Below are 27,881 nucleotides of genomic sequence, written 5' to 3' on the forward strand. Positions count from 1 at the left end.
CTGAAATACACGATGTAAGGCATGTTTGTTGCATACATACCACTGTGTCTATATGTGGGAATGCACACAACTGCTGAAAATCTGTCCTATGACTGCTTGAAATATTGCTTAAACCAGCATCTTAACACAAATGTCACAAACAACTAGCAAAGCTTGAAAGCTCTTGCAAATACACAGATAACAGAGAACTCTGGCGACCGAAGACTTAAAATTCTCCTTTTGGGAGTTTTAAGGACTTGCTTCTAACTTTAAAACCTATATACAAACTCCTTTTCCCTGAAGGAGAGAACACTGATAATCTTTGCAAGAAAAGTTAATTTTAAAAGGAGGCCTGAAACACAGGAAAGTAGCTGTTTTTCTCAGCAGCGGACAGTGGAAAGTAGAGACTGGGATGTGACACAAAAGGAGATGCAAAAAGGTATCATCAGCCAAGCACACGAGCTCATATGCCACAAACTGAGGAAGTTTTGGAAGTGTAAGCAAATCGCTCTCATTTCTTGCGTTTCAATATAATTTAATATCAATTCTATCTGCAGACTGAATGAGCCCTGGATCTTCTGGCAAAGATCTGCAAGCGTATACTTTGCCTCAACCAGCAACTCTGATCACAACTCTAGTCCATTCCCTTCCCAAAACTCCCTTCTCACCTACCATCTCTCCTCACGACACGTAGGAGACTCTGGTCCTCCGTACTGTCTGAAGAGCATGCCAGCACTCCTCAGCAGGCAGCCCCGAGACGGTAAAATCCAGCAGAAACCCAAGAAGCAACCCTCTGTGAAAGCAGGACCTGAGCAGGCACCAGCCCCACGGGTCCCACCAAAACTCTTCTCGCCCAGCCTCTCGTCTCTTACAGCAGCCCGTTATCCCAGGAGAAGCGGCTTGGCTGAAGGCAGACCTGCTCCTCACATCCCCGCAAACAGGCACCGCCGGACAAGGATTGCTGCCCGTTAAAAACCAACACGATGTATTTCATCCTCTTTTGGATGCTTTAAAGTTCACTTTTGGATAGCAGCCGTGCAAGGTAGGGTTAGAGTCACGGTGGAGAGGAACAAGAAATATTAGGCAATTTAATTTATCCTCCTGTGCAGGGCACAGCTCTTGGAGGGAGACCGAATGGGCGACGGAGCGCACACAGCACTCAGACTCAGCCCAGCCAGCCTGGAGTGTGTTTTATGACTGAGTTATAAACCCCTGAAAAACAGCTTTTATAAATGAAAATGCTGACACAGTCTTCAGTGAAGTGACAGCTATGTCATTGGTTTAAATTGAAGTTGCTCTGTCAACCACTATTTGCACTTAAATAAAACACCTACAGACCTCATGAAAACAGACAATTTGTGATGAAACAATTTTAAACAGTTTTACAGATTATGTGTTAAATTTAATTCCCTTCAAAAAAATACTGAAGAAAGAAATACAAACTCCAAAAAATGAAAGAATAATGAAAAAGCTAGCAACATTTGTTCTTTTTTTTTTTTTTTCTCCCTCCCTTTTAAATTTATTTTTTTGTTTTTGGCAAAGGGAAGACTGAGCACCCTCAGACATCTCTTACTTCACAAGGAACAAGAACGCTCACCATATCTCCAAAGTTAGGTGGTACCCACATCTAATACTCTTATATTCTGCTACCAATTATTTGGGGGGCTGTTTTCTTAACCTTCAAAAAGAATGGTTCAGTTTCTCCTTATACATAGCTATGCAGCAAAAAAAATTCAAGACATTTTAAAGGCTCAGAAGAAAATTAAAGAAAATTCAGGAAGATGTACTTAGCTGCTATTTTATGTTATCATATGTCAGAACAGCCCTTGCTAACTTGTCCCCACACACTATTTCTTTTAAATTAACATGCTGTAACTGTACTAGCGCAAAGTTGTAGGGACTGGAGCATTACACTACTAAGTGGAGATGATTTTAAAATCCTATAGTAAATGCTAGCTTCCCTTTTTAACAGTTCCATCAACAAGAGCCTGGGTGTCTCCACTACCAATCCCCATGTCAATACAGTGTTACTTTAATGACAGTGACCTTGTGTGGCTCTTTGAGCATCTTCTTCACCTTTTTTGAGACATTTTTCTAAGCCACTGTCCTTGCTTTCATCATTTAACACATCAGTCAAACCACTTCAATAAAACAGCGATCATGTTGAAGAGAGGTCTCGGAGGACCAGATGACATACCAATTAACAAAGCACACAGCACCGAATTGTTTTTTGTACATCTGCTTCAGAAGACATTTGTGGAAAGTGAGAGAGGGGGGGAAAAAAAAAAAGTTCAGAAGGTTTACAAGAGGAGAGTAAATGCAAATTAAAAAGAGTTTTCCTAATGTTGGCTAATATAATGTAAAACGTATCCTTCAAATCAAATTCATGACTGGACAGGATACCTACTAATAATCCCAAAATAAATTCCAAATATCTTGGTCTACATGATAAATCATCGGATTGCTGCTGCACATCTAAATCCAGTTTTTATTCAGCAGAGGAACGAGCAAATGCCCACTCTATAGGACTTCTGCATTTCTGTCACTCTATTCCACCACGACTCAAGAACATCATAGTCAAACCTTTATGTAACACAATCTCGGTTTAGCCCTTTGTTGGCTAGATTAATTTACAGACTGCCTGAGTACATTCTGTATCTCTCCCAAAATTGTGAGGGCTCTCCAGCACCACAAACCATTAAAATGGTTTGCAGTAAAACAAATTAAGAGAACTGCATCCCCTGTGACACGTTAAAGTATGTCATTATTGTAATTCAGCATTAGCTTCAGTTAGACTCTGGAAAAGATTTACAAGACCTGAACGCAGTGATTCAGCATTAAGTATTTTCATTTTGATTAAAAATGATTTGGCAGGGAATTTTTTGTTCGAAAACATGACAACGGTCTGGGTTCACTTTCAGGCTACAAAATGTGAAATTTGCCTAGACGCAGAGGGCCAGCACCGAGCCCCCTTCACTTCTATCGTCTTCTCCTAAAAACAGCAGTTGCACTTCGCTGAAAGGTATATTTAGCTTCACCTTAGTGACACGGTATTAGACCAGAAGAAAAGGGAAGGGCATCTGTATTTTCTGGTTAATAGTATCATGCCTTTGCCAGGCTGTGCCAGAAAGATGAGGCAAGTCGTCGATGGCTGGAACGCTTTGTTCTGACAGGACGCAACAACAACTTCAAGCAGGGGGAAGCTCTCTCATGGACTGTCCCCAAGCTGGAAAACTCCCCCGAGAGCTTATGGCTTGAGCTGTCAAGGCTGCAAGGGTTTCCCAGCTGTAGCTGGCTTGTTGGAGGCCAGCCAAGGCGGGTGTGAAGAAGGCTGCGTGGGCCATACACCCCCTTCTGCCACCACCAGACCAGAGCTACCTGTCCCTGCTCCCAGACCAGACCAAGGCAGATCTGGTTTTACTGGTCAAGAGGTTATCGTAACACAGGCACTTCTACTCAATTTACACACTCTAGGTCATCATTCCTATAAACAATCATTCATTTATTTATAAAGTCATTGAATTTTATGTTTTGTAAAACACCTGATAAGACCTAAGCTGAAAAGAACAACCTTTTTCCTGAACCAAACCTGACCTTGTTCTGACCAAACCTGCCGAAAGCGTGGCTTCTCCGCAGTGACCGCGCTTACAACCACATTCCTTCAAACTGCTTCACTTTGGTAAGACTGTCTCTTGCTTGAACCTGTATTTGTGAGAAAGCTTTCTCAAAGGCCTTGTGAACAGTTCAGTTCAAACACTTCATTTAATCATGCAAGGAGACACTCATACCGTCGTGCAAATATTTCTGCAAAGTTTCTGCAAGGCCGTTAACCAGCTCAAACCTGGAATCTGCATTACGCTGTTTTAATTTTAACCCTAATAATACAGAAATACTATCACTTTTGATCCCACAGGTGTTGAAAGGATGCAAAGGCATCCATGTACCAGGCCCTACTTCCTACTCTTAAGTTTTATTAGAGGGTTTAAGGTTTGTACAGAGGCTCTTTAACTGAACTGAACGCAGTTAAGAACAAACCCATTCTAAATACAGCCAAGAAATTTTGCAATAATTGAAAACATGCACATATAGAAGAGTCTACAAAGACTACACTGAAATATTTTGATTCTAGATTGATCTGATTCTTGCAATGGGCACATGAAAATGATAGATGTTTGCATACCTCCATGAAGGAAATCCCTAGACTCCAAACGTCCGAATGAATTCCATACTGTTCTCCTGAAATCCGCTCAGGCTGCAAAGAGATGGAAAGAAACATCTTCTTGAGCCTCGCAAACAAACACACATACTTATTCCACAAAAGCTAGCCCAGGGCAAACAAGTCGACTGAGAAAATGCAAAGAAGCATATAAAACTCACCAGCTAACCTGGAAGAGAGCAAATCCGCTCTTCAAACTTGACTTATATATCTATTTTGGCTTCTTCTGCAAGAGCAAAGGACTTGGTAACGCTCAGACTTGTAGCCATGCATTGCTATGCACCTTGTAAAGTTGGCCTTGGCATTTGTGTTTGGGCTGTTTTATCCAACAACAACAACAAAAAATAGCCAATGGCTTGCACATGCACAGCAAAGCACGAAGGTCAAGCTGCGAGAGTCCGGTGGTATATACTCGGTGGTATATACACCTATAGCTCAGCCCAGGCACAACAGCAAGGCGTGACAGGAAAACAGACTCCTCATGCTGAGTGAAGGTGTTGGGGAGTAACTCTGGTTTAAAAAGCAAAGTTAGGGAAGCCAAAAGGATCAATGAAGTCACATGCCAGCAATTTTATCTTATATACTTTTTAATTTCATTTTTGACCTATGGAGGAAAAAAAAAAAAAAAAGGCTTCACTCAAAACTATTAATAGCAAGTTTAATGCCTCATGAAATAGAGTGCTGTAAAATGTAACTGCTAGTTTTTACTTGAAAGCTACAATTTAAGCATTTCCAAGGTCAAGTACAGCATGAAATGTAACAATAAAAGGCTCCATGAGACTTCTCTCCCCACTGTGCTGTTAATGCACCTGTCTAGCCCCACCACCTACGAAGTACTGGCTGTATTTTTAGTCTTTAATAATCCAGAGACCTTTTTTAGAAAACAAACTCCCAAATTAGTGCCAGTCCAATGTGTTTTCGGATTTTTCCTCTGCACAGCTAATCCCAGGTCAAGAGCTTTTATCGCAGCGTGAATGTTAAGTAAAAAACCACAGTGCTGCCCACATTATCTTTAAGGATAGCCTTCCACAACTGCCATAACCTAAAAAAAACCCACCCACCCCAGAATGTAACTGGCACAAAATCTTCTTGACTGAGCCTCATTTATTTTGAGCTGAACGGTGACCCAAAAATCTTATTTTTTTTTTTTTTATAGTTCATTAAGGCAAGCCTTCATTAAGTACAGTTAGCCTATCACATCTTAGTGATGTTTCTAACAGCATCATATAGGGATACGATTTTTAAGCATCCTTTTATACTGACAAAGACCCTCATAAAGATGCAGATATGCAGCCAAAACCATACACTGATAGATATATCTGGCTTTGGAATATAACATGGTACCGGCTATCCTGGCCAGGCATGTTTCTGACCAGCAGACACCACACCGATGGCAAGACGGAAACACCCGCAGATCATCTCAGTGCAGGGGAGACCCCGGCCTCTCCCGAGCTGCCAAAGCAGATGCATAATTCACACCGAGCAATATTAAATTGGTTATTCTTCTGTTATAACAGCTCAAGCTTTGCACAGCATCTTATATTTAGAAATTATGTACTCACAGAAGATGGTGGCAAATAAATAATTTGCACGTTTAAACAAAAAGTCTAGTCACATGAATTTAAAGAGTATGGAAAAGAAGATGAAAATCAGAGTAACGCATGCATAAAGTAAAGTGTGCAACATGGAGAGCATCCTAAAGATATACAGTTCAAAAATATTTTCTCTTCATTTCCACAGCTGGTTACTTTTTTAAACCAAAATCTTTTTTCTATATAGAGTGGTGATAAAACGATTTCACAGAAAATGTATTCTTGTTGGGAATTCTAATTTCTCAATCAAAAAGCTTTTTTGCTTATTTCAAACAGCAATCTCAAATTTTTTTAATGATTTCAAATTCACTCAGTCTGCCAAGCAGCCAAGCCAAAGCTTATGACTTCCTTGATTTTTTGAGGACTTGACTATAAATCTTATGACGACAAATGACTCATTCAGCAAGAAAAACAATTTTAACACAAGAAATCAGTACATTTTAGCTTAAACTTTTCTTTTTCAATTAACAGATGAATACATCACATTTGTCCATAAACAATAGGAAAGAAAAAAAAAAGTAATTTATTTAATGTACACCTGGGAAAGAGAACAGTAATCTTGATTTGTACACTAGAAGCATAATACAATTTAATTCTCAGACCTGCTTAAGACAACTCTTAAGAGTAACAGCTGAGTTGGAAAAGTTGATTAATCTGAAGCTGTTTATTTGCCTGAATTACTATATTCCATTTCTTTTAGAAAATGGAGGCAGAGAAATCAGCAGGCTTTCCAGCGAAAGTGGTAATAGACAAGACCAGATTTTTTTCTCTTTTTTTTTTAATAAACATTTTTCTGCACATAATATTCTGATGACAGAGGATAGCCCAAGTCTTTCTAGGATGGTGACACGAGTGTTTCAGAAGCCACATAACGAGTATACCTTGACTAGAAAAGCACTTAGCAAATAAATGGGCACGCTTTGGTCTGCCGCCTTCTTACAACAAAGTAAGAAAAAATACCTGAAAGCGATTAAAGGTCATGGATTTCTCTCTCCTTTTTTCTGAGGTTTGAAAAACACAAGTATCACCCACTTTGTATTGTTCACACTTTCTTTTTTTTTTTTAAACAAGCTGAACATTTTTTTTCCCTCTTTAATATTACAGTGTAAAGTACTTTGTTAAAATAATTTTAATGGCCAAAAATAAAAGACAACAGTTAATACACCGCTCTAAACTGAAGCATTTAAGTTTTCGCATCTGTTAAATGGAAAACTAGAATTAATCCCATTGATCTAATGGAAAAGATGGGCTAACTTTTGTGGTTTGCTTTCAGACTGGCTCTTGTCACCATATTAATCTCAACGACACGAACGCCACATCCAGTGTCAGGTCAGCTAGAGCTGCTAAACCCAAACCTCACACCCCAGCTACCCGCAGCAGCGTTCTCCCAAATGATACATCTCTAGCGATGTGTTACTTTGATCTAAAAATGATGGGAATTTATACTTTAACGTACAGAAACAGGACAACAATAGTCTCATTGTAACAAGCACTGACTAAAATTTATATAGAGAAATGAAACGTACTGGTGACTTAACGTATGAACATTACACAGTGTGCAATTTAATACCCTAATATTATTAGTCCAAATATTTTTAGCTTCACATGGGAAGTGTTTAGGTGTCGAGAAGCCAGTGAGATGCTGCTCAGGTTTAAATGCTTTGCTGAACTGCAGGCTGGAAGCAGTGCTTCCCAACCCACGGACAGCACCGGACTGCCAGCCGTCTGCAAAGAGCCGCAGACTATCCACGGAAAAGTGTTCCGTAAACGTGAAACCCAACTCTCTTCTTTGTTCCCGGTTGTTACAAGGCAGTAAAGGCAACTAAAAACACATGAAAGAAACACTTTTCCAGCATTACTGTCCCCTATCAGCAAGAAGGGCAGCTGCCACTGAGCTGGTAGGTGAGCACAGACGGGAAGGGAGCGGGTCTGCAGGGAGCGAACGGGAGCTGTTTCATGGCATCCGCAATCACGGCAGAGCTTATGCCAGGGACAGGGAGAGATGAACTTTGAGAATTGATTTAGAACATATCCTGCATTACACAGAAGATGACTGCGAACAAATACTTCTATTTAAATGTTATTCCTGCATAAATCCACTTACCGCCATATAAGCATTTGTTCCAACATACGTCTTGGCTATAGAATTCACCAGCTATCAGACAAAACAGTCTGTTAGAACAATATAAAGATAATGTGGAAATAAAATGGGCAATTATTCCTCATTTAACCTACAATCATCATTCCTATAAATCAACTAAAAATTATGTAAAAGGGAACAAATTTATCTGCAAAGGCATTAAAAATGATTAAATCTCTCTTTTGTTCGGAATGAGAGTTCCAATTTAAACAAGCACTGCATTACAGTTTATGGCAGATAACCTTAAACAATTCTGTTAAACAGGATGCTTATCGCTTTAGTACCCCAAACTAGTCTGATATAAAAAGTCAATTTGAAGTAGGATTGAACACACTCATTTTTCAGTCAGCTGGCTCAAGATGTGAATAAAGCCACATTCATCACTTGAATGCAACGAGCGCTAAATACGCTGGAGGGACAACAGACTCTGACAACTTATAATACAAGGCTGACCTTCTCTTTGGTCCTCGTGTTTGGCTGAGAGTAAAGGTGCTGAAATTCAAATCAACATCACAGCAAGCTCATGGGTCACTATCAGAGAAGTTCTCCAGGGAGGCCCAAAATGGAAATTAATTAAAATTTGTGCTGCACATTGTAAAAGCCCACCACTATTGTTACTCCCAATATTAATTTTTATTGTGGGCCAGTTGGGCTCCCCAGACACATCTCTCGTTCTGCCCTCCCTTTTGTCTGGCCAAAACGCTTTCATATCAAAGCTGCATATCAATGAAGTTTGCTATTCGTAAGTAGTAATTACAATATCAGCAGTTTTTACTGTCATTAAACAATGAACAATCATATTCAGATGAAGAAAAGTCGCCCAGAGATTAAAAATGAATAGGGCTCTCCCAGAAGAGGGGAGCTTGCTGTGGGGCTGTTTGTCTGGCAGCCAGGTGATTTTGACATTAGAAAGAGAGCGGGCAGAGATCTAGAGGGGGAATTACCTGTGTGCTAACCCCAAAGTCACACAGCTTCACCTGGCCTCGCGTGTTCACCAACATATTAGACGGCTTCACATCTGTCGAGGGAACAAAACTGCATTATATTATCCTAGATACTCATCGTCTACACGGAGATCGTTACGAATATTGGTACGATAGATTTTAATAGGAAATACTTCAAAGATATATTTCAAATGCAATCTCTGGTTTGTGACAGACAGTAGCACAGATGACATTATATCTGCACCTCTCACATACTAACAATCCATGTTATTAAATCTGCAGGTGACACCAATCTGGGAGGGACGGCAAGTGCACTGGAGGACAGGACCTAGAATTCAAAGTGATCTTGCCAAACTGGAAAATGAGACTGAAAAAATAAGATGAAATTCAACAGGGACAAATGGAAGCACTGCATTTAGACAGGGATTAATCAACTGCATAAATATAGGATTAAACAGCTGCCTGGAGTGTAGGCTGGAGCAGGTCTGCAAAAAAGGATCTGTAGATTATGGCATGGAGTGGAAATAACAGAGCGGGAGCAAACCCTGGACAATTTAAGAACTAGCCAAAAGCAGCCGTGCAAACAGTAAAGCCTGTTTTCATATCAAGGGATAGCTGGGCTGACCTTCTAAGGTTCATCCCAGCCCTGCGACTTTGTACTCTAACACTGCAATTAACCCTGCCTCCCTCTTCTCCAGCAGCCCTCACTTAATTCCACATAGTGACAAGAGCAGAATTTAATATTCTATAAAAACTACAAATACAAAGCATCCCATACAAACACCTGTATACAGGAACACAGTCAAAACACAAAACATACAAGCACATTCCAGCCTCCTCCTGCTACAAGAACACATTCAGTGCAGCTTTGCTCCCCGGCACATCATTATTCAAAGCTACTGGCTTCCACCTCCATGGCTTCTGCTGCATAAAACTGCTTCGATCTCATGGTTTCAGAGCTTTTACAGAGGTTAACCGCCAGCAACGCCTTAAAATGATTACTAATCCCGCTCCAGCAAATAAAACATCAACGTACATCATAAAGCCAGATTGTCAGCACAAAGATCTAAATGCTGACCCCCTCTGATGCCAAAAGAGGTTGGTGTGCTTCTGCTGCGTACTGTAAAATCGGTGTGTGAATGAACTGCTGATCATCCAGCCTGACTGTAGTGCAGGAAACATCGAGCATCTTTTCTGTTCCAGGGATGCCAGTCGGAAAGCATAATGTGCACGTTATGGCCTGGCTTAAACTTGGGAAGATTAGAGCACAGTGGCTTTGCCTAATCACTGCTTTCTTCTGTCAAAATGGATTAAAAGCAATAGCTTGTATCTTTGCCTTCTTTAAAAGTGAACACTAGTTGGGTGCAGATGGATGAAACCCAACTAGAAAAGAACCTAATTTTGTTTATCATTAAGTTTGCCTTTGTTTAGCAGATGTTTTCTGGTACCACAGTAGCTTGCTTAATTCGTCTCTGTAATGTAGAAATGTATAACCTCAATTAACAAGCTGATGAAATGCTTTCCTATATTTGAGCTAAAAATCCAGTTCAAAAAAGGGGAGAGTTCAACAGTAGGTTATATACTTTAAGTGGAATCTGTACATTTTATTTTGTGCAACAATACTACTGCTATATTTTGCAATTTCCCCCCCAAAGTCAAAAGAAAAAAAAAAGAGTCATGAGCATCTCCATCGTGCTACAGCATCGACAGGCTTCAGTCTGCCTATCTGGATCCCCATTTCATCTCTAGGAATTCAATCCACGTGCTGTATTTTTGATGGATTTTTTACCTATTCCCCAGCCTCAGGTGGTAAGACAAAACACAGCTACAGAGCAATCCACGCACTCACAAAATCTCTCATACACTTCCCAACAACATTTCAGGAATATGTTTTCCAACTGAAACTTCAGGGAGACTCAAATATTTGCTTGTGGCAACCCACTACGCAGCACACTCCTCTCTGGTGTTGACCGACTTTACTAAATCTAACAAGACATGCCGAGTACATCAGCAGGCTCTACCCTGAATCCCGAGAAGAACAATAAGTTGCACAGTAATCCTGTTTAACCTTCTTTCTAAAAATATGGCAGCCAATAGAGCTACCTAGTTACTCCGCTTGCGCTGAATAGTAATGAACCAAACAGCAGATGCCATCACACATGCAGAAAACACTGACATTCTTCACCATGGATCCAGCTGTTTACAGTACTAACGCTTTTCAAAGAAAACTGCAGTATAACAAGAGGCTCTTGCTTTTAACTGTAAAGGATGTAACAAAAATAATTGATAACCAAGTGGACAAGAGAAACATTTTGGTGCGGTAGGGCTGGAAATAGGTTTGTGGGACCAGGACCGGATCAACAGCATCATTATTTAATGAAGCAAAAATCTTTTCACTCTGAGTGAAGGGTCTGGAAGGCAGAAGGAAGCTCTAAGCTTGAAACACTATGACCTCACAGAAAGGGATGAGGAGACAACAGGCACGTAGCCAAATTTTCTTTCTATAAGGACTCAACCATGTCATGAGTTCTGGATGTCACGTTGTCCTGCTTCTGGATGGTCTCCCAGCGCAGCCCACAAGTCCTTGTTTCTTTAACATAACCCACCAGAGGAACCCACCAGGCCACACCTGTCCCCTGTCCCACCAGGGCTGGCCAGTTCCCACCGAGGAAGAGCCAAGGCTCTGTCCAGCCATCACCTTGTGTCACTGGGGATCTGCAGCCCCCATATCCCCTTCCCTGCTACCATGTGGGAGGTGGCAGTAAGTCAGTATCATTAAAAAAACATCTGTCATTCATTAAGCGTTGCTTGATCCTGAAATCCTTCCACAAACAAAACAAAACAAAGAACAAAACCTCAATCAAACAAAAAGAAAATCCTAGAAGAAAAAAAGCAATCAGCAATCAGCCCATTAAGGGAGGGAAGCCTATGCAGGCTGGGGACTCTACTGAGCAAGCTGCAGCCAAACAAGCACTTCTAAGAACAAATACTACCTGTCCTTGCAGCAGATTTTAAATTACACTGCAAGTGGGGGACTTAAGCAAATATTTGCTATGAATTCCAAGGATCACATCAGTTTCCTCAAGAAAAAAAGAAGTGACAATCCCAGATAAAAATGGCACTTTACAAAGTCTCTCATATTGAAAGTGGGGAGAAAAATCACCCAATCAGTAAATTAGCCTTTTTGTTTCATAAAAGGCTTCAGTTAATGGGTTAAACATTTTTTGGTTCTGGAAAACAAATGTGCATAAATAATGTTCTGCACCATCTGCTTGTGATTAATATTACTGTTTAGAAGTAAAAGAATTTAAACAAGAGCCAAAAGGGGTCATTATGCTCCCATTACCAGTGCTTGCTTAATACAAATGATTTCTATGAAACATCATCATAGAGGATGAACAAGTCCTCTTTATGATATATCTGCCTAAGTCGTTTCACCTCTCTGCAAACAAACGGGACCTCCAAGCTCCCACCAGTAAACAGAATTGTCAGAGGTTTCAGCTTTTTGAACACCAGACATTTCAGTCATCTTGTTTTATTGTAAAGCAAACAGATTAATGATTGTGGGGAAAAAAACCACAGATTTTTTAAAAGCTGTCTCTTGACTTTTTCTGTCTTTTAAAAATATAAAATTGTAATACACCAAGTTCAAGGAAGGCAAGAGATACAAAAGCACAATTTCAGCTGCCAACAGCTCACAGAATGTTACTGTTAAAGTGAAGCTGCTGGAAGAATAAAAATACTTGTTATAACAACCTCATCAGCATGCTTTTTGCAGAGGCCACGATCATTTCTTTTAAATAAGCCTAAGTAGTCCATGAGTTTATGTGTTTAGCTATACATGTATATATACCTGTGTATGTATGTGTATACATATACAAGCCCTAGTATTTGTGTTTGTGCTTCCTTGTATGTCACAAAGCTAGAAAGGCTGGGGGTGGGGGGGGGAGAGTCAAACATGCTCCTCTGGAAATCTTAGGTGAAATCCTCAGCAAACTGCAGCTACAGCTGAGAACACTCATCGCCTGTATTGCACTAGTGCCCGACCCTACCAACTAGCACTCCACGGCTCCAGCCAAAACAAAGCGGATTTCAATATCCTTCCATGGGAATACCCCGGGGGGGGGGGGGGGGGGGGGGGGGGGGGGGAGGGGCGGAAAAGAGATGATCTGAGTGGTGGACAGACCTCCCTTCTGCCACACACAGCCACGGAACCAACCGACAGCCCAGAAAGATCTCCAGATCATCAACTCTGCTCAACCTTGCACATCACGAACTAGAAAACACTTCCAAAAATCTGACACAAATTTAAAAACTAGACAGAAACCAAGGTGCTCAAACTGTGCAATATGTACTGGCCCCCAGTACAGTCATGCATACAAATATAGATCAGTACAATTAAACACAAGTGGGTAACATTTATTTCATACATTTCTTTTAATAAGGAGGTGTGAACAGAGAAAAACACACCAGATAAAATGCATATGGTCTATACTTATTCTTGAACTTAACAGATTTTGGTTTGTCTTTATACAAACTTTGACTTTGTACATGATTAGGCTTGTTTAATTGCTAATTCTGTTTTAAATCTAAGTTAATTTCTCATTACCCTTCCATTTCTACTTCTTATCCTCTGGGGAAAAGAGCACACTTATCATTGGGACATTCTCACATCTTCCAAAGAAGTGGTGTAGGTGTTAATCTTATGTTTATGTTTGATGTGGGTGTGATGACTATGACTACAGCTTCGGGTTTATTAACATGCACGGCTATCACCTCATTAGTTGCAAGGTTTGTTTTGAAGTTAAGCTGTAATATTTGCTGAAATGTCTGATCTGGAATAAAAGACTTGCTCATTGTTTGTTTCCTTTGCTTTAATCCGTGCATTTAGTCGCAAACTGTCGTTTGCTGCACTGCCTTACAAAGCTTCTTCACAATGATTGCTTCCCCACCTTTGTTACCGTCACGGTGGAGATTCTTGACTTCTTAGCCTACGCGAGCTTCTCGCATGGTCTGCTTCACATGTGACAGCAAGGAAGTCAGGGTTAAATTTTCTTTCGTTTACTTCTGATGCTTTAAAACCAGTAGGCAGCTGATGGAGATACTTTGAGAAACAGGCATCTTCCTTGCATTGTATTACTCTGTACCCGTTCTTAAGATACACAAGTACACATGCATTTTCAGTGTCCTAAAAATGGGTACAGCGTAATACTGAAAACCAACCCCTTGAGGAAACTCTGCTGAACCCTGGAATGCTCATCATGCCCTCCATGGCATTTTGCAGTGCTGTTATCACCTTGGTCAATCTAGCAGCAGACCAAGGCCAGAAAAATCTGAAGTGTGATAAAAAATCAGTTTCTGCACTTTTCTTTAGATCATAGCAAGGACCGCAGACAATTCATCAAAAACTCAAGAGCTGCTCTTCAATCAAGTCAACGAAACCCATACAGAAGGGGAGATTTTGTTTTACCGGCAAAGCAAAAATCAGACCCAGTTTCCAAATTTACAGCAGAACAACAATAAACTTATAGTTACAGTGTTTGTGCCTGACCGCAATGCTCTCTCCAAATCACATTCAGCATGTGGCCAGAATCTTTTAATGAAAAAAAAAAAAAAAAATCAAATCTGCTTTTTTTTTTTTTTTGGGTGTTACAGATGTGTGGCAAAGACTGTGTAGCCTATTCAGATGATACCTAGCCCCGCATATCGCAGTTACTTTCCTTTTATATTTATTCTGACAATTGCTGTGGCAGCTCTGGCATCTAGACATCTTGCTGCGAGTGGATGGACACAATAAATCTCTGGATCCGGTAACATTCAGGCTAGTAGGTGAAATGTTTAAACTGTCATCAGAAACGAAGCCTCCTTGGTAACCTGTGTCTGCAACGAGTTGGTCACGGACTCTGGGTTATTCCTGTTCTTTTAATCCAGTGGCAGCCCAGGGTCAACTACACCAGCAGCCTTAGCAATTCACTCACCCTCTAATCGGGGTAACAAAGCCCTTACTTGATCTCTACTCACTCTTCTGGCCACAGCCCGCTTTCTCCCACCCAGGAGAGAGCCTGCGCTCTCACGTCAGAGCAATCTCCCAGGAAGGAGATGGTGTGAGACCGAGGAGGAGTTGAAGCCGATGTCCTGTTGCACAGCCGCTTGCTGGGCCATTACACAAAGGAAGGCTCAACCTCCTCCTCCACTACAAACTCATCTCCACGAAAGCCTGAGGACAGTCTGAGCCTAAGCTCTAAGGAGGAGCAGGACCTCAATACATACTGGTAATTAGTATTTCCTATTAGCCTGCTCTCCCCACTCAGCGCACAGATCTCCGGATGACTCTCCAGAGGTGCCTGACTCCTTGCGCTGCTCACACGGGGACACGGGGCACCTAACCCAGGCACTGCTCATCGCCTCGCCAGAGCCTCGCACCTACTTCTCAGCCACTCCAAAACTAGGCACGCCAGAAGAAATGGTCTCACCTATTCGGTTTGCAACTTAAAATTTTCTGTGTGTCTCTCTGCTTTACACTTCTCTTTCAATCACAAATGAAGTCGGTTACTGCACACTCCAACTGTGCACGCGGGCTGAGTGAGCAGATGGGTTAAATTAAACAGTATTGTTAGCAACATTAGGAACCAGAGCAGTTACTTTCAGACACTTTAGAAACATTATAAATGTAATGAGTTTCTCCTTTTTTTTCTTCCTTTTTTTTGGGGGGGTGGGGGTGTAGAGGGAAGGGCTTCTTTGTTCTTTAAATAGCATTTCCCACTTTTTCCAGAACTGACGTTGTTTTTGAAAGGTCTAGTATATCTGAACTAACTTACTACAACAGATAGATTTCAAAAAATAATGTAGCATTAAAAGCCAGAAATAAATGAGATGTTTAAAAAAAATATAGAATAGTTTCCTGAAAGAGAATAAACAGCAAAACCCCAAAATCGCTTATGTCCAAGCAGGTTTAAAGTTTCTTTAATTATTCATGACCATGTTAGAGGACAGTGGGCTACAATTTTAGAGATCTGAGACTCCAGCAACACTTGTGGCTGTTGTGAGATTTTTGAAGTACATAAGAAAATTCACTATTTATCTTCTACTTTCGATACTAGTCAAACATCTGATTTTCCTTGCCGATTTTTCCACTGGGCATCCGTTTGTTACCCTAAGCATCTAAATCTCTGTAAAATTAACTTCTCTCTTTAGTATTTTTCTTTGCAGGGGAGGAGGGAGGGCAGTAAAAGAGAACACTAGTAAAGTATTTTATCAGAAAATGTGCAGGGCTAATGAGTAAGATTCATTCCGCATTACTCCACTGGAATTGTATCAGATGTTAGTATGGTCTACTGTCTCTGCAGAAAGTATTGTTAAAAGTAACATGGTATTTCATCGGAAAACAGAAAACATCTGTTACTCACCTCTGTGTAAAATCTTTAGACTCCATAAATAGGTAAGGCCTTTCACAACCTGAATTTAAAAGAAAAAGCAACCATGCATATTAAAGATTTCTGGTAAGAAACACCACACATCTCAGCTGGCGTGAGTTATTAAAGACCCAAGTTCCAATGAAGAATGGAGCCAGGACCACGAAAAGGGGAGACTAAGCATCCCTTCCAAACCACTGCAGCACCCAGATGAACCCCTGCTGCAAACCTGCTGTGGACCACGTGGCAACAGGTTCTTTAAGAACACACAAATAAGCTTCCTCTCAGGATCTGTATGTTGACGTTAGCTGAGCTTATACTGAATCCCTTTAGGCATTTCAATGTATTTTTAATTCATCTATCTTTGCTGGAGTGTGAAACATCACGAAATACAAAGTGCGTAATGATTTGTCTTCTTGCAACAAAAGCAACCCAGCGACACCGAAGGCCAGAAAACAACAAAATCTCTAACAGCCTCTCCCACGTCACCCTCCCTTTCCCTTTCTTTCCATTTGGTGCATCTGTACTTTTTTCTCCTTTACCTCCCATGCTTTTACTTACTCAATGCAAATGCAGAACATTTCTTCTTGGACTGTACAAACTGTCTCATTCTTCATGCCCAGAGCAGCTGTGGCTGCCCCATCCCTGGCAGCGTCCAAGGCCAGGTTGGACGGGGCTTGGAGCAACCTGGGCTGGTGGAAGGTGTCCCTGCCCATGGCAGGGGGGTTGGAACTGGATGGGCTTTAAGGTCCCTTCCAACCCAAACAATTCTATGATTACTCATCTTGCACCAATCACAGATCTTACTGTATTCCATACCCCCAAAAAATACAATTGGAACCCCTAAAACTTAAGAACTGGGGCTGACTTTGGGCGTCTTTTTATTCCAGAATTTGCTCCTTCCACTACCTAAGCTGCTAAAGTCAAACTCAAAAACCTGTTACTCCAGTACTGTGTTGGGAGTGCCTTATGTACGAGATGGATTTTAATGAAAATTTGTAGGACATGCATTTGTAGTATGAATGCAAGCGTTATCTCCCTAAACAACAACCCATGACACTTCCTTACACAGAATACATACACGTGGCTCTTCCAGAACCAACAAGATCTTCACTGGGTCCAACCGCCACTCTATTTATTTTCCATATAAAAAGTGATTATAATAGCCCCAAATTAAACAAGCCGTTCAGTCAACTCCCTAAGAGAGCTGCTGGGTGTTACAAGTTATCGTCTCTGCAGGTTTTGTTTCTGTAAAGTAATTAAACCCCAATACTTCTTGCATTTTTAACACTGTAATTTTTCCCTTAGATTTACTACTTTCACAAGCCCAGAGGACTAACAAGATTCAACAAATATATTTCCACTACTGCTTACTTTTTACCCAAACCATCTCTGCTGTCTCAGCCAGCTTTTTTAATAGAGCAAATCTTTTTTATAAAGTTTCCATCTATGAGATGACATTTCATTCATTTTACTGAGACACACTCCTTGTGTATCTCCAGAACAATAAAGCATTTCCAACATTTGTGAAGTTGTATGAGATTTTCAGTCAAAACAATTACATTCTTCTCATTGTCCGAGTAGACTGAAATGAAATTACTTCTGTTACAGTGATGAAGCAAAGTGCTAAAAATATTATACAGTGTGACAGCAGACCGCAGAGTAATCTTCAGCTTTCCTATTGGATTAGAAACTCTTTCAAAAAATTTATTTTGTAACCAAAACCAAAGAATCTGAATCTCTTTTGTAAAGCAAATAATGATTCCAAATCCCCAGTAAATTGCTCTAGGTGGCAATTCTTCAGCATTAAACTCACACTCCATACCCAACAATTACCTGTAAAAAAAAAGGCCTTGGTCAAATTCTGCATACCCAGTGGTGTGGCCTTGTTCACATTAGTCTTCCAAAAAGCAAAACAGGGTAATTCTACTTACACAGCATTTTGACATAAGAAGGGGGAAAAAAAAAAAAGTATTGATGCAAAAATAAATAGAGGTGATGCAACATTCCAGGCTTCCTCCAATGGTGAGAGTGGTTTTGAGAATAGTGAGCCTCTTTGATTATTAAACATATATTTAGACTATTTAAAATCTTCAAAACCATTATAAAATAATTTATTTTAAAGCATGTATTCATAGAAAAAAGGAAGTATTTCCTACAGAAAAAAAAGATAATGGCTGTGAGTTATTAAACACCTTTATTATGGAACATGTGCTGAATAAGCAGTTATAAACGACACAGTATTAAACAAACTCCCACATTCAGATTCTCTCAGTGTCAGTGTACAAAGGAATAAAAGGAGTTTTACCCTTTATCCTGGGCTGCAAATATGTGCACAGGAGCCCCCCAAATGGACTAACCTAGTGTAAAGTACTATTATTCACTTACCTTACATTTGCCTATTATGGAAGGACTCTTAAGTATTAAATATTATTCTAAAATGGTGCTGGAAGAGAGTATCTTTTGATTGAATATCTAGCAGGAATTATTGGTATTCAGTAAAGTAGGTTTTACAACAATGACTTGACAAAGCCTTGACACAAAAAGTACTTCTACCTGCTGTCAATCACTCACTCTCTTGACAGTTCAAGTGCACATCCTTTCAGGGAGAACTTCAATCAACATTAGCACTCAAAATACACTGCACAATGTCACTGCTTCAGAAATTGAAGTGAAAATAAATGCGTGAAGTGGCAAGCAAAGGCAGAACAGGTTTTACATTGGCAGACCCAAATAACTACACATCCGTATGAAAAAAGGACTGACCACATCATCATTTTGGGGTTCCCAAGATGATTTTGGGAACTTTTCCTTTGGAAAAACACACAAGCCCTTCACACAACCAAAGAACACAAGGAAGAAGAGAGATTTCCCCTTCTTGTTAACACTCTCTCATACAGGCAACTGGGATGAATTTTACAAAGTCAGAGATCCCTCCAGTTTCTTGGGGACCAAGTCTCAGCGGACTCTACCTCTCTCGTACCACTTTATCCTGCCCCCGAAAAACCAATGCTTCTCCCCAGGCATTGGCAAATGCTTTCCTCCTTTAAGGATATCTTTTCACTGCCTTGCTTTATTTTCAGCATTCTGCCTTTCAGCCTCAAACCTTCCACCCCACCCTTTACTCCTCAAAAAAGGAACGAGGAGAGAAGCGCATCACACTCGGCAACACATTTCTACTATTTCAGCTTGAAAGCCGACTGTCCATCACAATTAATGGTGATCACTTTTTCAATGGGAAACAGCTAACAAGAATGCAAAAGAACGCTACGACGTACAGACTACATATATGCCACACAGCTGTGTGATATCCAGTCTACTTCTGAGCGGACAAGGGTTCACATCAGAAGAAAATACAGCAGCAGTTGCTATCATCAGAAAATGATTGATTGTTGCAGCAGACAAAACTCTCCTCTGGTTCCTGCCAAATCATGGGAAAAGTCTGGTTGGGAGGGGAGTGGATGAGGAAGCAAGTACCATTCATGCCCGTTCAGCCGTGCACTGCGGGTACCCGGTAAGTATTCATAGCAGGGTTTCAAGGAAACAAGTAGCAACCTAGTCCTGTCCTTCTGGCTAGAGAAAGTCAGGGTTGTCAAGAAAGGGATGTCTCTCAGGTAGTTCAGCCCCAGCCTGTGGAGATCAAAGAGTGCAAGGAAATGACCTTGAGTACAACTCGGTGTTTAATTGAGCAAGCGGAGCGCAGGGGCAACGTGCTCCCTTTGCCACGTTGTGTTGAGCAGACACACATCTTGTTCCAGAGCAGCTGGAATTTCCTGCACCTTTTGTGCTCATTGCTGTGAGTAGGACAATCGGTTTTAAGGGTTGTCAGTCCACCGTTTTTATGATGATAAAATTTGTGTAAGAAGAAAGGAAGCAAGAAAATCATCAAGTCGGAGCGAGAGGGATGCAGGGATGCTGCTAAATGTCTATACTGCCTGCACCATTTTCCTCTAGAAATGGTTTCACTTAAAAACTTCTACAAATATAACAAAAGGGTACTCTAATTAACAGATGTGCAGGTCACACATATTATTAAGCAGCTTCAATAGACTAACACATTGTACATGTCTCAGGAGAATAAAAGACAAATGACTCTGTGTACGTAGTGCAAGGAAGGTAGGAAGAAAACATACAGACTGGAGGAAAAAAAAAAAAAAAAAGACTATGGAAGCTCCAGCTTTTGTCTACAAAATCCATCCATGTGAGCTCCAGCTTTTGTTTGACATTCTCCTTCTCATCAGTACATGAACAGAAATCCTCCAGGCTTTGGGTAATCTTCCCAAGCTGTTCAGGGTGGGGATTATGGTGTCTGTGTACAGTACTTGGCAAAAAGGTGCCCCAACCCACAAAACGGGCTGCTGGGCTCTACCGAAACGTCAGAGACCGAGATGCAGGGTAGCCATTTGTGAAGGCTTAAAGGAGCCATTCCTGCTGCCGCTGATAAATTCTAGAGAAAACAAAGGTTTCACTGCCTCTTTCCCACAAGTCTACTCTGCCAACTGAGCAAAAAATCAGCACCAGAGCAGAGGAAGCTGCCAGGGCTGGCTCAGCCTCAGCGCACACCTTCTGTTACAGAGAAGCAGGAGAAAGGGGTGAGCTCCTTCTAAGAAGGTACCCACTTCTTTGTTCACCTCTTCAGTGACCCTCTGCACTGCAGTGGGCACAGCACAGGTTGCTAAAGCAGCAAATAAAATAACTAGAAACAGCTCACCGTCCATGTCAGGGAGTCATGCTCACTAACTAACAGATTTGTAAAGAGGTGACCCTGCAGGTGAACAAAAAAACAAAACCAAAACCAAAAAAAATGTCAAGACATAAAAGATGGGGCTGAAGCACCACCATTATGGATAAGTGAAAAACTGGAAGACAACCTCTGCAGAATACCAAGCCAGGTGGGCCAGGGAGGATGGTGAAGAGAAGAGACAAAAGCAGGTAAGGAAATGATAAGGAAAGTTAGCGTGGCTGTATTAAGTACACAAACATGAAGTGAGATAAGGAAAAGGAGAAGGAATAAGCAGCTGAAAAAATGCTTGAAGGCCCATCCCGGTATTCTTACACTATACGCATGCTACTTCGCATCAGGAATATGAGGACACCATCAGCAACTTGCATTGCTCCATAGGGAAGAAGAGATGAAACGTTTTTACTCTGAACTAAAGGTGAAAAGCATTCAGATTCCATGAGAAACTGCTAGGCTATATAATGAGCAGATTTGAAGCTACTTAGAGGAAACAGCATCAGAGAAGGATGTTCATCACCCTGGGCAGGCCACACAAATTAAGAGGAAAGTAGAGCTGTGAATTACAATGAACAGAGACTAAATAGCTGCCTGTGTTGGATTAAAGGATTTAAATTGTCAGCTTGATGTATAATGAATGTGAAAACCCAGCACTTAATTAAATGGCACATGATAGAATAACTTTGTTATGCTTTAAAGTGCTTAAGTTATCAAAGTATTCCTTATATTTAGCAATTGTTTAGCAGTATCTCTCTCCCCTGTGAGATCCACTAAGACATTGGTCATTTACCCTGCATTCAGCTGCGCCAAAACATGGAATTTCACAAACCCCCCATTCCCCCCTTTTTGTTGTTGTTCTTTAATTTGAGTTTTCAGTCATGGCTAGTGAATTTCTAGCAATGCAGCCACTGAATGCTGCTGAGACACAATGATGGGCTACCAGGTGTTCTAAGGATCCCACTGTCAACTCCTGCTTACAACAAAGCGAGTAGAAATTGGGCACTGATAGTTCTTCCCAGATCACAGACCATGTCCCTGCTCATCACCCCTAAAATGACTATTGGCTCTTCGACTATGACTGCTCACATGGGAAGGGTGCCAGCACAGGGGTGAGATAGCAGCCTGGCCCCCAGCAGCCTCTCTCAGGCCTGGCTTGTGCCAAATACAAACTTCAGCCTCCTCATCTGCCTTAAGAAGTATGTCTGCCACAGGGGAAGACAGAAAATGTGTTCTGCCATTGCGTTTTGGTCACAGGAATGGACTTACGTTTTTCAACCTGTGAAGCAAACCTAATGGAGTTACTTTGTACAGAATAAGGACAGTTAGTATGGAAATAATACACAAAAATCAGCAGAAGCAGCAGACGAGGGATCACCATAAGGGCTAGGACGGGGCTTCTGAATCAGTTTTTGAAGGAACCATGTAGCACAGAAAGACTTAAAAGGCTAAATAAAGGTGGTTAAGCAGACTGCTCCATTCTGTAAGAGTCAATACAAAGAAACAAGACCACACAGTTCTCCAGCAAATTCTCGATTTCTGGGTTTTTTTTTCTTATCCCATTCAATTTATCACATCCATTTAAATTTCTTGAGCCTCTGGCAACGCATGTGTTGGCTATTCAAAAGGAAAGCTTCCTTAACCCCGGTGTCTTTGAGCACACAGAACGGTTAGGAAGAACAGGAGATAAGAAGGACCCTCCCTTTCACAAAGCCACAATGAAGAGACAGACTCTGGGGATAACTCTGTGTCCCAAGGGGGCACATGAGCACTCAAATCTCAGATGTGTTACGTACACAATCAAAAACTGCAAGACAAAAAGAAAAAAGTACTTACAGCTACTGCTATTCTTCCGAGTACATGTTCTGGAATTTTTCTATAAACATCCAAAGAACCCCCTGCAGGGATAAACAAAACGTGCTTAGGTAATACAAAATGAAATACTGCCCTAGATTTGAAGTCACAAGGGTTTTCTAGGCCTTGCTTATTAATAAAAAAAGCATCGACGATGTAACAATAACTGTGTCAGAAATAACTGACCTTAAAAATCTACCAAACTCTGAATAAACATATGAATCAGGTCTCCTTTCACCCACACTACTTATTTTTGCTTGCAGCATTAATACTTAAATTCCTGTGACAAGACCTCCCCATCACAGGGCAAAATACCAAAATTGGAGAACTCACAACCACCAGGCTTCGAGTAACTTCTTGGGAATAATGAAATCACCCCTAAAAGCAACAGTGGACTTGAAAGTCTGAAGTATCCTAACTCTTGTCCCAAAACCTGGTGCTAACATGGTATCTGACGCAATGCTTATACACATGTTTAAAGCTGCTTCCTCCTGACGACCAAACCAGTGAAAGCTGGGCTGAGCGTTGCAGTCTGTGTCCACGCTGGTATCTGTAAATGAAAGACCAGAAGCTCCTAGGCGAGCAGATGAGTTTTGCCAGTAATCTCCAGTATGGGACACAACTTGCTATCTAGCATAACCCTGTCCAGCCAGCATCATACATTCATGGAGAAAGGAGTAAAGAAAGAAGTCCCTCTAACAGCCCTACGGACATTCCCAAGGGACAGGGAAGGACTGTTTCCCTTATCTTCTGCAAAGCAGATTCGTGACCAAACCAGTGTTCAAAATGTTCCTAGGGTAAGAAAGTAAATTTAAAATTGAGAATTGAAAATATCCAAGTAGAACAGTAAAAAAAAAATAAAATGGACAAGCAAATTACAGGCAGAACATATTACCGCTAGCTTGCAAGAGCGTGTTGTCTTATTCAAAGCTCGAGGTTCTCGGAAGCGCTCAACACTGATCTAACTGTGCTGTCAGTGTAGCGTATCGATTTTACTGATGACACCACTGGGAAAAGAGTTAGGCCAATACCAAGCAATAAAGAAACCTACACTTTGTACTTTGCTTATGGTTCAGTTTTTAAAAACAAACCCCATTCATTCTGCAATGCTGCAATCCAAAGAAGTCACAAGGTCCTTATTCTAGTCTTCAGCCTTAATTATAGTGGTTCTTACTTGCATTTAACTTCTTATTCTCATGACTGGGGTTTGTAGTGGTAGTTGTTGGGTTTTCCCTCCACGTCACCTCTACTGTCAGAAATACAGTGTAAGTTTGTCTTCACTAATGTTGCTCTGATTCCAGGTCACTGAAACTACTATTCATTCATTAAGGTTAATTTTTCAGCTTAGCCTGTGGATTATAATGTCTCTCAGTTTAAAAGTAAATGTAAGTACCATGTAATGGAAATAAGAGGATGTAGATCCATGGATACCTACAGCTCATTACAAAGGCAAAACAGAAGGCAATCATATGGTAGGTAGTTCCTGTCAATGCTTGTAACATATCCTTCAGTTTTGGACAAAACACCTATCTTCATGCACCAAATTGCTAAATCTCACTATTACAGATGTCATTAAAGGTAGTGCTGTTTGAAAAACGAAGGAAAGTATCTTTTTGCAAACAACAGGGGAAATCTGCCATTCTTCTATGGAGAAAAAATTCTGTAGTGGGCATCATTTCCAAGCCCAAACACCACCAGCTCCCGTATCTACGTGGAGACACCTAGGCAGAGTCTGATAACCTGCACCTCTCTCTGCTTTTAAGGGGAGTTTAGCAGGTGTTCAGCAGTTTCAAGGAAAAGAGGCAACAACATAAGTAAAAGCCAATACTGCATCCCACCATCTTAATCTAGAACATCATTTTTATTCTAAATATGAAAGAACCAAGATTAGAAAGCCTCATTTCACATCTCTGTTGCTCCTTAAGATCAATCAGTAGGTGGGAGGGTGATCCAGGTCAGTTTAACCTCAGGGTTTTGATCTTTGCCAGCTTGGCTTTTTCCTGCTTGCAGGTGCCAAGAAAGAACTAATATGGTACTACACGTGCACCTTCTCCCTACTTGTGTCCCTACGTCATGAGTATTCCAAAAGACTCAGATCCACCTGTAGCTAGGTAATTCATAAAGAAAATACCTGTGTTTTGTAACAGGGTACAGGATACAACTAGGAAAACAGAGTCATGGGAAATGGACTCAGGAAATATTACAAACTGGCCTAAGACAGCCAAAAGGGCTAAAGATTTGTCGAGGTTAGAGCTGCTCATCTACAGGATTAGAAAGTGGGGTTTTTTCTCTTATCTTTATCTGCATCCTTACGCATCAAAATTAAAGGGCTTGGAGAACAATGGCAAGGTCCCTTTATTTGCATTTTGTTCTTCCTTTAAATGATTGCTGTTGCTTTCTGCCAGAAGGAGTGCACAACATGAGGCAGACCAGAGGTCATCTCCAGTATAATTCCAAGTAATTTGTGCATGGTCAGTAAACACCATCGTTGTGCAACATGATGAGGGATGAATACCCTAAAGGCTCAAATATTTTCAAACAAGAATTCAGAGCTGCGAGCACTTATGTCCACCGTTTTTAAAAATCTCTGAATTACTAGCAGCATACATACTCTAGGCAGCTGCATGTTTTGGCATGAGCAGATGATTCCTTACTGCATGTGACTACTGCTTAACACAGGCTTGCAAGTCTGAGTGCAACTGCAAGGACAGAACAGAGAAACGGCTAATAGTTACACAGCATGACAGCAGCCAAGAATTTAACTTGTGAGCTTTGTCGAATAAATGAAATACGTTTTTGTCAAATATGGAAAATCTGAGAGACTACTCATACTTGGAAATCAGGCAAAGTGATCAGTGGGACAGCGGTAGTACGTGTAAAAAGAGAGACCTAACAGTAATAACAGACCGTTTTAACAGGGAGAAAACAAAATGCACCGCAAAACCCTACAGGGCTTTATCCGTGGTCCCTATCAGAAAGAAAGAAGCTACTCAACGATGCTTAATGGTACACATTTGGCTTTGGAAATTTTTCCTGCCAGAAAGCCTCCCCCTCTACAGTAAATTATTTGCGAGATCCTTACTTTTTATATCCAGCTTAACTGAACCTTTGTGAAAAACCTGGATAGGGCATAAAATGCTGGCTCATAAGAAAATCCTTGAGAGAGTAATAGACTACTGCTTGTAACAGCAATGTGATGTTTAAAGTCGAATGCTGTGAAGAGGCTTCTTGCGCACAAGACACAAGGGGACTGCATCTGTCATGAGACACACTCTCAGAACTGATACGCAGAGGGCAGCAATGATTATAAATTGCTGTAATCAGCATATTTTTTGTGCCTTTTCTCCAAGAATGCTACACAGCACAAGACTTCAAAGCAAAGTGCTAATACATCTCCATAACGACAGTAGCATCAGATTGTGGGGAAAGGGGTACTGTTGGTCTGAAGATTCACATGGAGAGAAACAAGAGTACACTCAAAAAGAAACTCAGCGCAGCACTGCTAAACAGCTGTGTTAGAAAATAATTCCTTGTCTTGCAATTAAGAGACGATTTCCACTGAAAACACATAGGACATTGGGTTAATAGATTTCTTTAAAAGAAAATCTGTTTTGGCTATCAAAACAGTAAAAGTGAGGAACAGCTGTTTTGTCAGGGAGGACAGATTGTATGGAAGACTCAAATATCAAACCACAAATTAAGCTAGCATTTATTTCTGTTCTATTTACATTTTCAATAAAAGCAAGCAAAGCTACACTTGAGGAAAATACCACATACCATGGAGAATATAACACAATCCCAATACTAACCTGTTGGTTTTTTGGGTTTTTTTTCAACTACATGCAAAGTTATTAATACTTCACATTTTCAAGTTGTATTGCTGCATTTTGCTCCATTCTTAAAAAGCCCATCTTTATATGATTTTCCTATTTACATACTTAGCAATCGAAAGCACACTAGATACACAACTCACCATCCATGAACTCTGTACACAATGAAATTCTGTTTTCTACAAAAAAAGCACCATAAAATCCTATGATATATGATGAGTCACACTGGAAAAAAGAAAGAAGAGAGAGAAGCCTGTTTTAAAATTTGCTGTAAGAAGATTATAAGCAAGAATAACCAAAATGAGAAAATCTATATACCTTATAAAGAATTTCTAATTCTGACATTATCTGCTTCTGGAGTTCCAGTGTTATATCTAATGGTATGACCTAAAATACAAAAATCGGAGATATGATCAGAGTTGACATAAAAAGTGAACGACTCAAAATAAAAACCCCAAAGATCCGTGTATTAGTTATCCTTATGTGAGAAAAGGCAAGAGAGGAATAGGGGGTTGAATGCAGCCATGAGCAAAGGAAGGAAATGGAAATGAAAGGACAGACTTATTTACTTTTAAAACTGTCAATTACAAGTAAACCAAGTTATTATAGCCAGTTTTATCTAAGAAAACCACAAGGTTTGTGTTTTAACCATTTCACCAAGAGATGAGTTACAACTTGAACACCAGCCCCACACGTAATGTAAAGAGCCGGTGTGGTAGATCTGCAGGCTGGTAAAGTTAAGAGCTGCTGCTTATTCACCCAAAATGCAACCGCCTCACAGCTCCTGCTCCTTGCCTGCCCAGCACCGACTCTTCTGGCTGCAAAGACGTCTTGTGAAAAAGCCTGGAAGGCTGTGACCCCACCACGTCTTGCTGAACGTGCCGATGTTAACTATGAGGACTAAGTAAGTACTGCAGAACTGAAAGTCTCTCCAAATGTCTCACTGGTGTCCTAAAGAAGTGCCTCTTACCACCCACTCCTATAATTTCAGTTTCATTAATATTTACCTCCTTTTTTAAAATATAAATTCCTAACATTGTATGAAACAGAACACTTAAATATGCAGAAAAAAATGCAGATGACAGCAGATGGTACGGATGCTTAGGTAAGCATCACCAAAGCATTCCTCAAAACAACCACAAACAACCTGACTTTGAGCGTTCAATAGCTCAAACCAGC

At 40.7% G+C, this 27,881-nt stretch overlaps 1 protein-coding gene across 7 annotated transcripts in view; it reads right to left on the minus strand.

Annotated features, from left to right (window-relative positions):
• The window catches only part of MAP2K5 (mitogen-activated protein kinase kinase 5), a 141,080-nt gene that overhangs the window by 61,583 nt on the left and 51,616 nt on the right, over window positions 1-27,881 (minus strand). For 4 of the 7 annotated variants that reach the window (XM_055715551.1, XM_055715547.1, XM_055715546.1 and 1 more), the window contains exons 10-16: window positions 27,021-27,089; window positions 26,846-26,927; window positions 22,855-22,916; window positions 16,278-16,326; window positions 8,872-8,945; window positions 7,892-7,942; window positions 4,160-4,231 (exon numbers count right to left, since the gene is read on the minus strand). In XM_055715551.1, the coding sequence (XP_055571526.1) occupies window positions 4,160-4,231; window positions 7,892-7,942; window positions 8,872-8,945; window positions 16,278-16,326; window positions 22,855-22,916; window positions 26,846-26,927; window positions 27,021-27,089 (459 nt within the window). The remainder of the gene's footprint in view (window positions 1-4,159; window positions 4,232-7,891; window positions 7,943-8,871; window positions 8,946-16,277; window positions 16,327-22,854; window positions 22,917-26,845; window positions 26,928-27,020; window positions 27,090-27,881) is intronic. The other 3 variants (XM_055715552.1, XM_055715550.1, XM_055715548.1) reach the window with 1 other exon arrangement.

Source organism: Falco cherrug, chromosome 7 (assembly GCF_023634085.1).
Source record: "Falco cherrug isolate bFalChe1 chromosome 7, bFalChe1.pri, whole genome shotgun sequence".
Taxonomy (NCBI): Eukaryota; Metazoa; Chordata; class Aves; order Falconiformes; family Falconidae; genus Falco; species Falco cherrug.